General features: G+C 37.0%; 1 protein-coding gene across 1 annotated transcript in view; it reads left to right on the forward strand.

The window, feature by feature from the left end:
* Positions 1-348: 348 nt before the first annotated feature.
* GRXCR1 (glutaredoxin and cysteine rich domain containing 1) overlaps positions 349-13,269 on the forward strand; it is a 149,433-nt gene continuing 136,512 nt past the window's right edge. The window contains exon 1 of the mRNA XM_033214113.1: positions 349-733. Coding sequence (XP_033070004.1) covers positions 350-733 — 384 coding nt within the window. The 5' untranslated portion in view covers position 349. The remainder of the gene's footprint in view (positions 734-13,269) is intronic.

Consider the following 13,269-nt stretch of genomic DNA (forward strand, 5'->3'; position numbering starts at 1 on the left):
AAAGTTCAAGCCTTTCATTTTCTTGCCCTGTACGTATTTTCGGATTCACTGCATGCCACTTTCTTGCCCTTGTCCTGTTAAAAAGTCCACCATGGCTATTTAATATTTAAAGGTTGGGATCATTTTGCAGGTTTTAGTTTAAAGGTAACCATAGCACACACACACACATACATTATTAATAGCAGAGGCGCACTGTAAGTCCTTGGGAATCTTCTTTCCTTTCTATGTTAGTTTCACAGGAGTGCTGCCATCACTAGAATTGGCTCTGATATTGCCATCTTGCAAGTGGACTAGTGCAATAACAACGGATCCAGAATGCTATAAGCTGTTCATGTGGGTGGAGGTGACCATGCTGAAAAGGGAGATGAAGCCAGAAAGTGACAGACCACGGAAAGTCCGGTTTCGGATCGCGTCCTCTCATAGTGGGCGAGTTCTGAAGGAGGTGTATGAAGATGGGCTACCTTCAGGCTCTCTGGATTCTGAATGTGCCAGTATCTGTGGGATAGATGGATTAAGTGATTCTGATGGACAGCAGAATGGGCACATAGAATCAGAAGGTGATGAGAATGAGAATGACCAGGATAGCTTGCTTGTGTTAGCAAGGGCTGCCAGTGAGAAGGGTTTTGGTACAAGAAGAGTCAACATTTTAAGCAAAAATGGCACAGTCAGAGGCGTCAAATACAAAGTGAGTGCTGGCCAGGCTCTATTTAACAATTTGACCAAAGTATTACAGGTAAGTCATTGCTGTTTCCTTCTCTTGCTCTTTGTTCCTAACTCACCATCTAAACACCTCTCATTTCTCCAGCTAAAGCAATCCTTTCTTATTTGCAACTCCTACATACTTCAAGAGACACTCTTGCACCTAAGATACTGCGCTAACAGCTGTCAATTAAAAATATGATCATTATGCTTGGGGAAATAGACTGACTTCTCAAGGCCAAATTTCTAACATGTACGTGGTCTTTTCTTCCAGTGTGTGATGGCTAAAATAATATGTCTACTTCTTTGCTAAGGAAAAAGAAAAACGATGCTGTTCAAAGCATTTGAGCAAAGATTAAAAGTTAACTTCTGGTTTATTATCCCTGAAATACCAGTGAGATATTTATCATTACTCGTGTAGATATTAACACCAGAAAAGGTTGAGTGCATGCATTCAATGAGGTTGGGCTCAACTGGAATGTTGTGCAGCAATAAAGACTTACTTTGACTTCCTCACATTCCTGAGGAGGTTGCAGGCTTCATCCAATATCAATTTCTCTATTAAGTTGCCCATAAAAATTCTAGGATGATGCTTGGAAAAATTACTCCTCTATAAATGTACAAACTGAGATCCAGATTTTATAGTTAATAATTAGCCTTTAAATGTGATAGATTCTGCAGAGTAATATTGAAATATATTATTCAGGTATTGGGGCTTTTGACAATGATCTAATGTTAACAAGTTTTTGAAAGCATTGGTAAAGTGATTTGTTTTATATTAAAAACAGATGTCGTTCTGTCAGGAATGGAATTCGTGATTGCTATCATTAAGGTAGTCGATGTTTTTCATTGTAATTCTTTTTTATATTATTCTCAATTTTTAAATAAAATGGTCTCATGATGATTTAATGTCTCTATATTATATAAGAATGTGTGAGTGGTGAAGAGAGGATTTCAGTGAAAGTACTTAAATATTTTTTATTTCAAAGAAAGTATTTGAAAATATCACATCGGGAGGATTTAAAAAATTAGTTTTAGTTAAAGGATAAAAGCAGTGGAGAGCAAAGGTTCTTTTAATATATGGCACTTACTGGTAAAAAATTTTACATATTGGGGTGAGGTTGGAGACTGAAAATCAGAAACTGATGATTATGTTCTACTAGGTTGGAAACAATCTAGTATCAGTTTCTAGAGATGTGATTATTAGGTTATGATAATCTTAGTGGCCACTGAGTTTCACCAAATGCAGAAATTATTATTTCTAAGGAGTAGACCAAGATTTTTTTGCAACAATTAAGTTTGCATTCATTCAAAAGTTTGCATTATTCAAAAATAAAATGTTTGCATTCATTATGATTAACTTAGTCTGCCATTATTTGAATTGCCTTATGATTTGGAGGGTTTACAAAACTAAAATTTTAGTACTTTGATTTGCATCTGTTTATTCAAATCTCCCCCCAAATTTATTGTTTATGAGTAAGTATCTTGTCTTTAAAACCTCAAAGAGAAAAACTTTCTTCTCCCTATGTGTTTATGCTGACAGTGCTTTAAACTCACAAAAAAATAAGTAGAAGAAATTCCAAAATCAAAATGTTCACACTAGATTAGCTTACAATATTTACTTGCATATTTTTCTATGCATAGTTCCATAGCCCCATTTTGAGAAAAAGCAATAAAACTGCCTTTTTCTAATAATTTAGCCCCATTCCATGTATTCTCTGTTTTAGAGCAATAAAGAGCAATAAAGATTATTAGCAGAGGTCCTTCAGGGTCTTTGGTACTTAATCAGATCTGTCCCTCCCAACTGCCCGCCAGTCTGGTCCTTTCTTTAAAATGTTGGCAAAGTCATCAGCCTATTGTAGGTATTCACAAATTTTGGTCATTATCTTTAGTTTCATTGTCATCAGCAGCATTTTCATTGTGTGAATGTTCTCTGGTATCTCCAGGACAAAACATAAGTTAAAGGAGCAACTACATTTGGATCAGGGCTGCCAGTTGCATTATTGCCCAAGGAGCTCCATTGCCCATTGTCTGCATGAATGGCACCCCTTAAAGTTGTGCAATACACCCCACTCAACATTATGTAGAGATCTGATTTGGATACTTGCCACATTTTTAAAGGGATATTTATGTCATTTGGGGTAATTTACATCTTAGCCTTATGTCTTAGGATGATAGTGTATGTAATTCCCATAGGCATCCCACAGAGAAGCCCCAGGGACTAGAAGCAGAGGTTATTATTCAGTTACTCCTATACCCTCTACCAGATATGACTTTTCCCCCTATATATTTTCCATATCCCTTGCAAAGTAAGCAGTAAACTTGACTGGATGGAACTTAGTAATCTCCCTCAGGGAGGAAAAAGTGAGCAGTCGGTATCTTGGATATTTGATTAAGGTTTCAATGCACAGCCAATCTTATTGAAGCAAGGAACTGTGATTGAAGAAACAGTGAGGCTTTTCTTTTTGTTTTAAGTTTTAAAACCTTAAAGCACTTAACCTTAAATGTGAAAGAAGGCCCTAAATATAAATAAAATATTTCAAAGACCCTGTCAATCACTTGCCTCTTCTGCATTAGTTTCCCACTCTTTTATCCCTGTCTCATAAAACATTGGCATATGTCCCGAAAAAATTTCAACTGCACAGAAAAAGTCATTGCAATTTTGCCTTAAAATATTTTTACTTCGTAGCAGCACTTACTTAGAAAGCTGTCTGTTAAAGAAAAATCAGAATGAATTTCCATTTTATTTGTCAATTAGTTTACCTTATATAATTCTGGGTATTTGAGGATGTGCAATATTAATCAAGGTTGTTAAAGGTAGTGATGAACCAGGAGGCAAAAAGCAGAAGGCCACCTGGCTGCTCAGGTGGGCGTTGTAGAGGGTGGTTAATGGTGAAGCAAAATGTCTCTAGCTGTTCTAGATTATGGCGCTTCAGCTCCAGGTGGCTGAATTTGCCAACTCTCCCAGAGATAACAAGAATACAGAGCTCGAGAGAGGCCAATTTGGAAATCTGAAAACCTAGAATGTAGGCATGACTGTGGCCTGGAAATAGGCATTACTAGAAATTCTTTAGGTTATTCTTACGTGCACTGAAGTTTGAGAATCATTGACCTAGAGTGTAAAAGGAAATTCATCCAGTTCCTATGGGTAAATAAAAATATTAACATTCCTTATATCTTCAATATTTAATAAAGAAAATGAATAAGATATGCAATGATTTCTTATTCATTCTTTTGATCAGGTTAGATTATCAAAAAGATTTTTCTGAGCCAAAGATGAATAAAGGTTATCCCGACAGCCATGTTGCCCATGAATATTCAAATTTATCAGTTCATTTGAGAACAGGTCCAGAAATCTTACTAGTACACTCTGATGTAGTTGTTCTCTTTTTAATACTCTCCAAGAAATTCTTCTCTTAGAATATGTCTATCTAGGTACATAAGTTTATTCCTCATTACTGGAAATTTAAAAAACATGTTTACTTTCTTTAAAAATTAGCCATTGTTTCTTAGTGCTAAACAAATTGCAAAATCACCATATAGCTCATACCTCTCAGTACATAATTGACATGATTAGATTTGAGATATACTTTGCTCTTAGCAGCAAAATATTTTCAGATTCTCTTAGAGTGGGTCAATGATGCAGATAATTAAGGCTGCTTATTTTTGCTAATTTATTCTTATGAGATTACATTTCAGACAGCGATTTTTTTCTTGACCTTATCCTCAGACTGTGAGTATACATGTTAGAATATTCTACTGTAAGTTCCATAATTTTTAATTCCTTTTCCTTCTCCAAATTTAAAATTCCTGTTTTAGAGATAAATAGGTGCAAAGAAGGAAAATAATTACAGCACATACTATAATTTGGCATTTCCTTTCTAAGAACTCAAATTAAACATATAACCCCTGTCTATGCATGTACATGCATATTTCTGGTTAGTGTGATTGTATTTATAAGCATTCTAATATTTCAAGATAAATGAAATAAAAATAGTATGTTTGTGGCAAAACCTGAGGACTCACTCTGAGAGATTTTGGAAATATTTTGCTGCTGAGAACAAAGTAGATCTCAAATCTAATGATGTCAACTGGGTACTGAGAGGTATGAGCTATACGGTGATTTGTAATTTGTTTAGCATGAAGTAACAATGGCTAATCTTTAAAGAAAGTAAATAATTTTTCCAAAATTTTTCAGTAATGAGGAATAAAATGTTATTCTGCATTTTACACAGGCATGTCACATATATTATTTTAATTAATTGTACCCCAAAATTTGTAAAGTGAGCAGAAAAATAATAATAATAATAATAATAATAATTCTTATTATTTTTATTTTTAGATAGCTCAGTGTCAGAGAAATCCAGTCTCTGGCCCAAAGCTAGTAATGCAATAACTCTTACTTTTGCTGTTTTGGCTTTCACAGTTTTCAAAAGTGTTATACTGTATGCAAAAACTCCCAACTTTAAGTTTTGAAATGTCATGATAACAAACATGAAGACTAAATATATCATGTAATAAGACTAAACATATCCTATTATTATATAATCTGGCCTTTTGAATTTTCAACATTTGGTTAGTAGGTTTTACAATTTATCGTTTATTGAACATTTGATCTTCATTTAGAAAAGGTTTTTTTTCTGCAGAGTTAAATAGCTGCAATTCAGCTTTGACTTGTATTTTAAAAAGGTTTACATCATTTCTATAACATCATTTGATTAAAGTGTCATGAGACCGCAAGGATTGACACTGGAAGAGGATGACTTGTTTACCTCAAGTATATTGGTGCTTAGAGTGGTTCACTATCTCAGGATGGGTAGTGTTAATAGACCTTTCTAGCAGTATTTATTATCCATCTCTGGTTCACTGAATCAAACTCTGATAATAGAATAATAGTTCAGTAAAAACTAGGTGATATTCTTGATGACTCCTTAGTCCCACTGGTTTATTTGGACCACTCTGGAAAAATGATTAGCATTAAGTACTTATTAAGTATTAGACACTGTTGACATTATTTATGTGCATTGATATTTATTCCCCACAGCAACCCTGTGAGGTATATTACTATTAATCAATTATCAATTATGATCTGAGCTTTTTCTCTGTGTCAGAAACATTAATTTATAGGATTTAAAATGTCATGTATCCCAAGAAATTCTTATATAGTGTTCTGTCAAGACTATCACGTATTAATGGAAATAATATCTTTTTAGATATTAGTAAGTAGGTAAAGAAGCTCTAGGATTTTTGATACAATCCAAATGATGTGAGAAACTACACTAACAGGTTAAGTGACTTATGTAAAAAGCATGAAAGAAAAAGCAGCAAAGATGAGTTGGTACTACTAATATTTATGTGCAATTAAAGAATTTTAAGGTGATAGAACTTAGAGTCCTGTGACCACCCTGCACATACCATCCTTGGCTCTTCTTGCTTGTGGTATTAGCAACATACTGAGTAAGACTTCAAGAAATGCTCTTTCTTTGAGTTAATGAATTAAGTGGACCCTCTTAGTGGTTATTTCCCTCTTCTCCATCTCTTTTGGATTTGGAGATTTCCGATATTGGACAGGACTAGAGTTTGCATGGTGAAGTGTTGGCTTACTTCATTCCATTCTTTCTTTTGATCATTTTCAATCATTCATTAATTACTATTTATTACATATCTACCATGAAACAAAAAATACGTCAGATAATGTGAGGACTAACACCCAATTCCTGCCTTCATGGACTATCTAGCAGTGTGTTGTGAATGATTGTGTAAAGCAATTCCTGGAGGAACTCAGATAAAAAAGATTTTGTTTTCATTACCAGAAAATTCTCTCTTTCTGCTTTCTTGTTGGCCTACCAGCCTCTATGCATTCTTTAGGCCAATGCTTATATTTTTCTCCTTTTGGTCTTTCTCTTATTAGGCCAGCATTTTATTTTGGATCTTTTTCTTTAGCTTGCTCTTGCTTTCTTTCTAGTTGAGTTTTGTCTCAAGGACAAAAACTGAAGGCTCATCTGTATAATGACTCTTATCATGATCCTACAAGTCTCTAGAAGTGAATAACAGTGACTCTGACCATAAGCACTGACTTATCTAAGTTCTACTCATCATGTTAAAACTTTCCTTCTAAAGTTAGTTCAATTAATATCTAAGTTGGAAAATCACATTTTTTCCCTGGTTCATCAGAATCCTTGTATCATGACATTTTAATTTGTGGAACTTTGGTAATTACCTGAGCTTAATCCTATGAATCTGTCTGAATTCTGACTTTAGAACAACCTGCTGAGCAAAGTCACAGATTCTGCAATATGACTTGAAACTGCTTAATGAACGCTTATGGGTGGCCCATGATTACCACATAATTAGGGAATTAGCACCTGATGTTTCTAAAACTTAAAAACACAATTTAACAGCAAACAAGGCAAACATTCTTTTGGTGGCTTGCTCGCGCTGGCAGCTATTGCCCATGCTGATATTTTCTCTGAGACCCGGTATTTTAAATTTTGTATAAAAGTAATATAAACATGTAATAGTCTATATAAACTGACACAGCATATAAATGTATCAGTCCTTCAATAATTATCACCTGGAAGGGATTTACGAAATTATAAACAGAATAAGATGTCGTGCAGAAATTTTCAGCTAAGGACATTTTATTTATGTGTACAAATCTACTCAACTAAGATTTGAGAACTCTTTGCTCAATTTTATTTTTCTAATAATTCATTATCTCATTTAATTGCTGATAAATTATGCCTTAGAACATTGCATCAGGAGTGAAGTAATAGACCCTTTTGCATAGCAAATAAAGTAAATAATAGGAGTATTGCTTACTTTTTGATTCTTAAATAACAAAATTAAGTTGTGAAAGAATTAGTTGCTTCTTTTGTATTTTTTATGTAATTAATTACATGAAATTTAAGCTCCTTTTTATATGAAAACTCTGTGTAAGCTTGACTAGTCCAAAAGAGGGTAGAGTAGTGAAACCCAAAGGTGTTGATTTGTTAGAGATAGATTTTGTCAGAAGAAAAGGCTCTGGGGAATTGTTATTACAGGTCAGTGGAAAGAGAATAGGGAAACTTAGAGTACCAAATGGGTGGAGACTAACGAGGGTCATCTTAGTTTAAAAGGGGACAAGAGCTGGGTGGTCTGTGACTTCAGGAACTTGTGCGGAGCCTAGGGATTGAGGGGAGGGTCTAGAGCAGGGTCAGCAGGGAGAGGCTACTAGGTAACTCTGCTCATGAGGGTCCCAGAACTAACCCATGCCACAGTGCAACTGTTCTTATTTGTGTATCACCTTTGGTGAGGAGCCAGGTTCACATGCCCTCTCATGTGTATCTTCCTTTGATATCTGTCAAATGCACAATGCTTGTGGAGCATCTGGCCGAAGGGTTGCCCTCCAATGTCCCAGGATTCTGTGACTTAACAGAATCTTGTACTGGGCTTAACACCTAGGTGATGGGATGATTTGTGCAGCAAACCACCATGGCACATATTTACCTATGCAGCAAACCTGCACATCCTGCACATGTACCCCTGAACTAAAATAAAAGTTGAAGAAAAATAAAGAGTGACTCTAATACATTATTCCTGTAGTGCCAGAAACTTTGCTCAGAAAAGGAGTCATTTGTACCCAAGAGGTCATCTTAATTCCTATGGTCTAATGGAAATAACTATGATCTCAGAGAAGCGTGTAGCTTGTTGTCAGAGCATAAACATTATTGAATTAATTGAATGAATAATCCAGCTCTGGGCTTCTAGAACTCAGGAGGCTTCATGTAAAACCCAGAGGCTACAACTGGAGCCCGAAGGCTGAAGATTGCCTCTCTCAGTGCCTGGTGCTTTAAATAGCAGGCCTTATAATATAGTTATACAATGTTTTATTTAAAATAATATTAGAAAATCTACTACAAAGATGATACAAATAAACCAATAGTCCTTACTAAGGATGCTGCCTCTTTCTAACTACATAGAAAACCAAATAATAAAAATTTGGGCCACACCTTTGTAGATTTTCTTAATCACAACTTTCAGGGCTCTTCCTCTAATTATGGAATTTCCCTTTTCATACATTTATAAATGCCCCTTCCCATTTTTCCATTTTTCTTTTTTCTTTTTCCTAAATTTGTGCTTGCTTCAGCATTTTCCAAGGCCAATGTTTCCTGCTTCAGCTACTCAATTACAAGCTGATTTTTTTCAGGGAATATTTTTTATATTTCCATGAAGAATTTCTGGAGATGAAATTGTACACGCCCCTCCCAAAACGCATTCGTGCTGAGAGCTTATGAGAACTGAAGCAGACCCAAAGCCTATGTTGGACATTAAGTAGCTGCCTGCCCATCCTGCATAAGAGTCTTTTCCTCTCTCCTTCCCTCCTTCCTGCTGGAGGTTTAAATGTGATACGCAACCAACTACTTCAGGGAACATCATTCACCTTGATGTTTCCAAAGCAGATTAAAAGTGGCTCTTGGATGCTCCATGTAGGAATGGACAGGGAGTTCTGTACTAGTCAGCACTCAGGATTCTTTCCCCACACATTGTGATCAGCAAGATACATGGGTTCACAAGGGGCCAGAATGTCTAGAGATGATTTTGGTCCATGGATCCTGGTGTCCATCTACATTGCTGCTCCTTCAGTCCATGTGCTACACTGATGCTGCAGACAGCACCCAAAGCCCTTCACATAAGATGCCCAACTTTTGCTCTTTCCAGCTTTTGGGACTACTTACTTTCATTGCCTTTATGTCTTGACTCTTGAAAACATTCTTCTATCTATTATTCTTAGGAGCAAGAGAAGAACTAAGTTCTAGAAATCAAAGCCCACCTTTTCTTTGTGAGAGAAAGAAGATAAAAATACCTTATTCCCCAGTAGTGTCTTAAATAATTACTGTGCTTGCTTTCCCTCCATTTATACAGAAGGGCACTATTCTCTGGAGAGAGATGACATGGTTTCAGATGCAGTCTAACTTTTCCTAGTTGTGTAATGTGGGAAAATGTACTTAACTTCTATAAATCCCAGTTTCTTTATTGGTCAAATGGGGATAACGGTTGTGACTATTTCTATGAAATAAATGAGTTATTGTATATAAAACATATTTCTCGATGCCTGGTACCTTATAAATACTCAATAAATACTGTTATTGTTATTGTCCTTCCTCAAACAAATTGTGAATCAAGTACTACTAAGTATTCTGCTAGTCAATGAGGGTGCAAAGATGAATAAAGCATGATTTCTGTCCTCAGAGAATTTAATTCTTGCTTATGAGATACACAAACACATAGTTACTGTAACATATGGCAAGAACTCAAAAGCTTATTAGGGAACAGAGATGGGATATCTGACCCAATTCTATAAATTTTATAGATATTCTGTTCCTCTCAGATAACATTCTTTAAAATAAGGCTGAGTGGGAAGTCCTGGGCCACTCCGTAAAAGGCATCTTGGTACCACAAGATTTTTTGGCAGAAATCACTTCACTTTGAAAAATCTCAGCTGCCGCCTCCAAACTTGGCTCTACCCCTGCCACACAAACCTGTTGTCTTGAGGCCAGTTCCTCTCTTGGAGATCCTGTCTTGGCTTTGGCCCCCACCTAGGTCTTTGCCTTGGATTCCCTAATATTAACTACCGTGTCTACTTGGCCAAATGTTTGCCAGCCTGGCTCTGCTTCAGTTGGCTCTATACCTGTGAACTCAGCCAACCACCCACATGCCTTGTGTCTGAGTATTTCTTGGTAACACCTGTCATCCTGAAAGCCTTGCTTTCGCCTTCTGTGTAGAGACAGAATCAATCTCTTCTTTAGTAATAGCCTGGATTGATTTTTAATACCTTTCACACCAATGCAAGGAATAATTTGTATCTCTATGGAATATCTTCTGCTATGAGCCACACGGTGGACTGCTAGACATGGCTGAAAATGTGCAGACATGTATTACATCATTTAGGATATTCAAAATAGGCTGTTACTGAGGTCTTTTCGTGGCTTTATATATGATAAAGGACCCAGACGTTTCCTGTTGTTCTGCCTGGCCATTCTTGGCTTGTTGGTTGATGTCCTCTCAAAGATTCAAAATGGATGCCATAGCTTACAGCCAGACCAGTGTCAAAACTGAAAGGGAGTGTGGCAAAAGAAAACATTCCTTATAGGCATGATTCTTTTATCAGAAAGAGAAAGAAAATTCCAGAAAATTACCGATGCATTCTCTTACATTTAGTGTCTTACGTTTCATGTGACCACTCCTTGTCATCGTAAGAGGGCAGGAATGTATCTGGCATTGCTTGTTTGATAGAAGATAGCATGGGAGGATGGGGTTGGAAATAGCTGGTGAACAAACAAGCAAGAGTGCCTGCCACACCATTATCCAGGAACTTTGCTATGATGTTAATTTTTATTGTATGTAATTTGGCTCACATTGGGTCATGCTTCTTGAATGACAAAAGCATTTTATAGTAATCTTATTTCATAAACTGTGTACATTTTCTTTGCCTGTCCTTGAGGATTTTAATCTTTCTATTTTTTAAAATCCATATTTTCTCAAGTCCGCAGCTTTTCACCTGTTGGGTTTACTTGTTCTGACACAACAACTTTGGAAACCTCAAAAGACAATAGGGCTGGTGAACAGTTTTTCATTAACAGCAGTAAAAGTGTTAGTATATTACTTATCTATTTTACCTGTCGTTATCTATAGTAGTCATTTATTCTCTGTATAGTAGGATGCTGTGCAATTTTAAAAAGATCTACACCATATTTCCCCCAAGCTGGGCAATCTAAAACAGAAAGAAACTTCCCAACACAATGCACTTGGCTTTATTTTTCTCTCCTGCTTGCTCCATTACATCAAAAGCAAAATAAAGTATAAAACACAACGACTACAGAGCCGCAACAACCATTCCCACAGCTCTTTCCTTTACTCTTCGCCTGGGATGCCAGTCACCTCAGGGGCTCCACAGTTAGTGAGCTGGAACTCATTTCACATCTGAGGAGAATAATGTTAGAAAAGCTCTCTGCATGCAGAGCAGGGCAGACCAGCTCTCAGCAAGCCTTTCAGCCATGCAGCTCCAGCTTTCCTGATTTTACTGGTCACCAGCAAGCTTGTTTTTATTTTTGAACTATTTAAAAGGATACCAGTAGTATTAGCAATACAAGCAACCCTTCATTGAATGCCTACATGTGATGGAAATTATCTCAGGTGCCTCTCTTAAATACTGTTTATTTAATCCTCATGGCAAATTTACAAGGTAAATATTAATGCATTTTACATGAGATAAACTGACAACAAACCAAAATAATTTAAAGGACAATGAAAAAACATTTGTCTCCAAATATTTTGGCTTTTATTTTGATCCGCCACCTGAAATTCTTTTTATTATTTTCCCTATTTCCACACTCGAGAGATCTCCTTTGTGTAAAATTGAGTTCCTTAGAAGCAGAACCTGAAATTGGATTCTTGTAAAATGTGATTGATTAAGGGAGGATCTCAGAAGAAAGAGAGTGAAGGAAGCAGGTTAGGCGGGGAAGAAAGCGAAACAAGGTAGTCATCTTGGCTAGAAGCCAGTACCAGCCCAGACGCCGGAGATGGTCTGGAATACAAATTGTAGCACGGATTTGGCCTCACCTGTCTTTGACCACTGGCTGTGAGCTTTTAGCAGCCTATATTTCAGTAGCTGGGGGGTGGGTCAGCCAGCATTACGAAGTGGTCTGGGAACATTCACTGCAGTTCACCTCTTGCACTGTTCAGATTTATCTGCTTCCTGCCATTAAGTTTATTGCATCCAAGCACAGCCTTGTCACAGTTAATGGGAGAGCTAGTGGGATAAATGACAGTTCCCACACTGCTATTGGTTTTGAAATGATAGCTGATAATCTTCCACTATCCATTTTAGACACCTCTTCTCTTAGCTAGCACTTCTACTCAATTAAGTGGCTCACATGGTTGCCCCATATTTTCGGGCCCTGTAGAGTCTGAGTTCTGAGAATTATGCCCTTCTCAGGAAGTAGCTGCTGTACTTGCTGACTCACTGCTAGACCCATGAATACCAAGAGAGGCCCCGAGTGCCAGACAAACATATTTCTCCCTGCTCCTTATATGTAGCAGCAGTTCTACTTCCTCATGACAATCAGGGTCAATTAACCTTGCCGGTATTGTAACTGCTTTTTAGGCTACCTAGATCACTATCATCATGATCCCAAAGTGACTAGATGTCAACTATAGCTTTAAGTTTAGTGGAACTCTTACTGCATTGCTTGGGGGAAGAGCTCCCTTCTGGGATCAAGGACTTGGACTATGAATGCCTAACGTTGCAGAGAAAATCACAATCCTTCAGGTGGGTGATTGGGAGTCACGGTGAATGGGCTCCTACAGCTTCCCATTGGTTCCTGGATCCATGAATTCTAACCATTGGTAATGTAGCACCACCTAATAACCATTGGTTTAGGTATAAGTGGCATCCTGAAGAGTGATGCTGCCTTCCCACAAGGGGGTCATCTCCCAAACTGATGCATCTGTCACACCTTCGAGATGCTGCTCTAAAGCTCTAGGGGGTGGCAGGTCTGCATGGCATGATGCCTGGCAGGGCCAGTGTTC

Source organism: Trachypithecus francoisi, unplaced genomic scaffold (assembly GCF_009764315.1).
Source record: "Trachypithecus francoisi isolate TF-2019V2 unplaced genomic scaffold, Tfra_2.0 Lachesis_group1, whole genome shotgun sequence".
NCBI lineage: Eukaryota > Metazoa > Chordata > Mammalia > Primates > Cercopithecidae > Trachypithecus > Trachypithecus francoisi.